Below are 2,362 nucleotides of genomic sequence, written 5' to 3' on the forward strand. Positions count from 1 at the left end.
ACGTCACCGGTCTAAAGACGTGATTAGAGGTGGCTTCAGCCAGGCGCGCGAGGGCGCGCTTGGCCCATATACAACTGTGTTGTACTGAGTGAAATGACTGAAAAGGAACCAAAGTTTTAATTTTTGGACCAAAAGAGCACAGAGTAAAACTTAGCGCCCATCTCCAGTCTGTTGGTTTAGAAAGCTCTGACAAAGCCAGGAATCTAGTGGTGATTATGGATCCTGACCTGAAGCTTTTTTTTAATCATAAAGACAACATACTATCATCTAAAAATATTGCCAGAATTAGAATACTGATGTTATAACAGGATTCTGAAATATTAGTTCGTCTTTGTTTTTAGCGGACTTGATTATTACAGCAAAGAATTACCAACATTTCTGATTTTCATTACTATAAACCGTTAAGATTTTCAAGATCATCTGAATCAAACCTAATAAGCAATCTAGGAGTCAGAACAGAACATGCTAAAGCAGCCTTCAGTTTTTATGAACCAAAACTTTGTAATAAGCTTCCTGTTCACTGCAGGACTGCTCCCACCCTGAGCTCTTTTAAAACAAGGTTAAAACCTTTTTATTTGTTGTTGCTTATTCTTATTTTTTTCAATCAGTTTTGATCTGTTTATTTTAATGTATGCAATGCAATGTATGTYATTAATCTTTATGTATAAGCACTTTGAGTTGCGCCTAGCCAAAGGTGCTGTGAAGTTGCCTTGCCTTGCCTTCTTCCTTTGAATCCAGAGAGCATTTACTGCTGGGTAATAAACATTTTGAAACTGTCAGTAAACTGGTTGGACATACCTTGGCTGCTGCTGTCAAAGACGTCTCCTTTTCTCTTCCTGCTTCTCTCCTTGGCTTTCTTCTCTGGTGTCTGACATGAGCAAGAGATATAGCCTCCATTTACTTTTTACTCCTCAAAAGCTTTTCAGCAGTTTTATTATACAAAGCAACAAAATAAAAGCAGAATGATGGTACATTTTAGAACAACTAATACATTAGCAGTTTGCAAATCCACATTTAGGCTACATTCACCCCGTAGGTAAAGCTGACCCTATTATTATTATTATTTTTTTGCTCATGCTACTTTTAATGACAGCTTGAACGGGACAAATCACCAACCTCTGTTTCTTTGTCACTCATTGACCCTGTGCTGCACAGAGACTGGTTTGATGATTCACTGGTGGCTGAACTCTAGAAAACAGGAGAGAAACAAAAGATTGATGTGACTGATTAGTGATGTGCCACCTGCGTCACATTCTGCTGCCTTAAAACTCATTTTCAAAATGCATTTAACCCACTATAACACTACATTTACTGCAACCATGGAAGTAAAGAAAATTCTATTTTCTTTTTTGCCTTTTCTTGTATCTAGGGAAGCTCCAGCACATTTTAGTAAAGTGAAATACATTTAATGTGAAATCATTAGTCAGGGTACCACAAGGTGTATATCTTCATGGTAATCTGTAAATCCTTTGTCCACATCCAGTTAGTAGAATCAGTGCACTCATTCATGGCCAGCTGATGGGACTTGGAAGAAGCACCAAGGTTACTGGGGCAGCAGGCTAAAGCTTTTAAGGCCTGCTGGCTGTCTGCTGCTTAAGGCCTTATAAAATGTCAACAAACTCAGTTTTTCAACCGTACGCAGACTGTACATGTTCATAAAAGTGTCTTCATCCAACCCTATTGTAGTCCACGTTCTGCTGYGTGGCTAAGTCACTCTGAGCAAAATAAAAGSTCAAATAATAAATAGATTGTTTTTTCAGATGTGGCCATTTTATCAAGTGTGCATCCATTTACACAATCTACAACAGAGTTGTGGCAAATCGCCTCGGCTGCGGTGTCACTTGTGTCCAGAGAAACAAAGAGCAGCTGGCCAGCTCCCATGTCAGCCAGAACAGAGCTACTCTTGTCTTCCTTACCTTTAGCACAGATCCTTCCATTCAAGGAAACATGAGAAATACAGAACAAACTGGAGACGATGACGACTTTCAAACCTCTCTAAACTACAGAATTAACATAAAAACTATTATAGGTCAGTCTATCGTCTTAAAGTCGAGCACTTGCGTAAGCAATCCACATTCATCCCTGCCCATCACAATGATCACCCTTTATGTATTACTAACTCACCTTGGTAACACCAGCTCCTGTAAAGCGAGCCTCAAGCAGCTCCTGCCTGCGTCGGTCGAGGCTAATAGCCTGACTATGGTGTCCTTCCATCATGCCTAAAAAGTGGGACAAAAACAGTGAGGAAAAACTGTATACCTTAGCACACGTGTCAAATACAAGGCCCGTGGCCTGCCAGGTACCCCCCAATACACACCCCCAAAAAAAGTTTGTTTTTACTTTACATGAAAACTGTTTCTTA

The 2,362-nt window shown here is 39.8% G+C and overlaps 1 protein-coding gene across 4 annotated transcripts in view; it reads right to left on the reverse strand.

Annotated features, from left to right (window-relative positions):
- Nucleotides 1-2,362, reverse strand: part of LOC106521425 (serine/threonine-protein kinase tousled-like 2) — a gene marked incomplete in the record, with an annotated part of 25,414 nt that overhangs the window by 19,091 nt on the left and 3,961 nt on the right. For all 4 annotated transcript variants that reach the window (XM_014013981.1, XM_014013982.1, XM_014013983.1 and 1 more), the window contains 3 exon segments: nt 799-868; nt 1,117-1,188; nt 2,125-2,219. In XM_014013981.1, the coding sequence (XP_013869435.1) occupies nt 799-868; nt 1,117-1,188; nt 2,125-2,217 (235 nt within the window).

This window comes from Austrofundulus limnaeus, unplaced genomic scaffold (genome assembly GCF_001266775.1).
Source record: "Austrofundulus limnaeus strain Quisiro unplaced genomic scaffold, Austrofundulus_limnaeus-1.0 Scaffold108, whole genome shotgun sequence".
Classification (NCBI taxonomy): domain Eukaryota; kingdom Metazoa; phylum Chordata; class Actinopteri; order Cyprinodontiformes; family Rivulidae; genus Austrofundulus; species Austrofundulus limnaeus.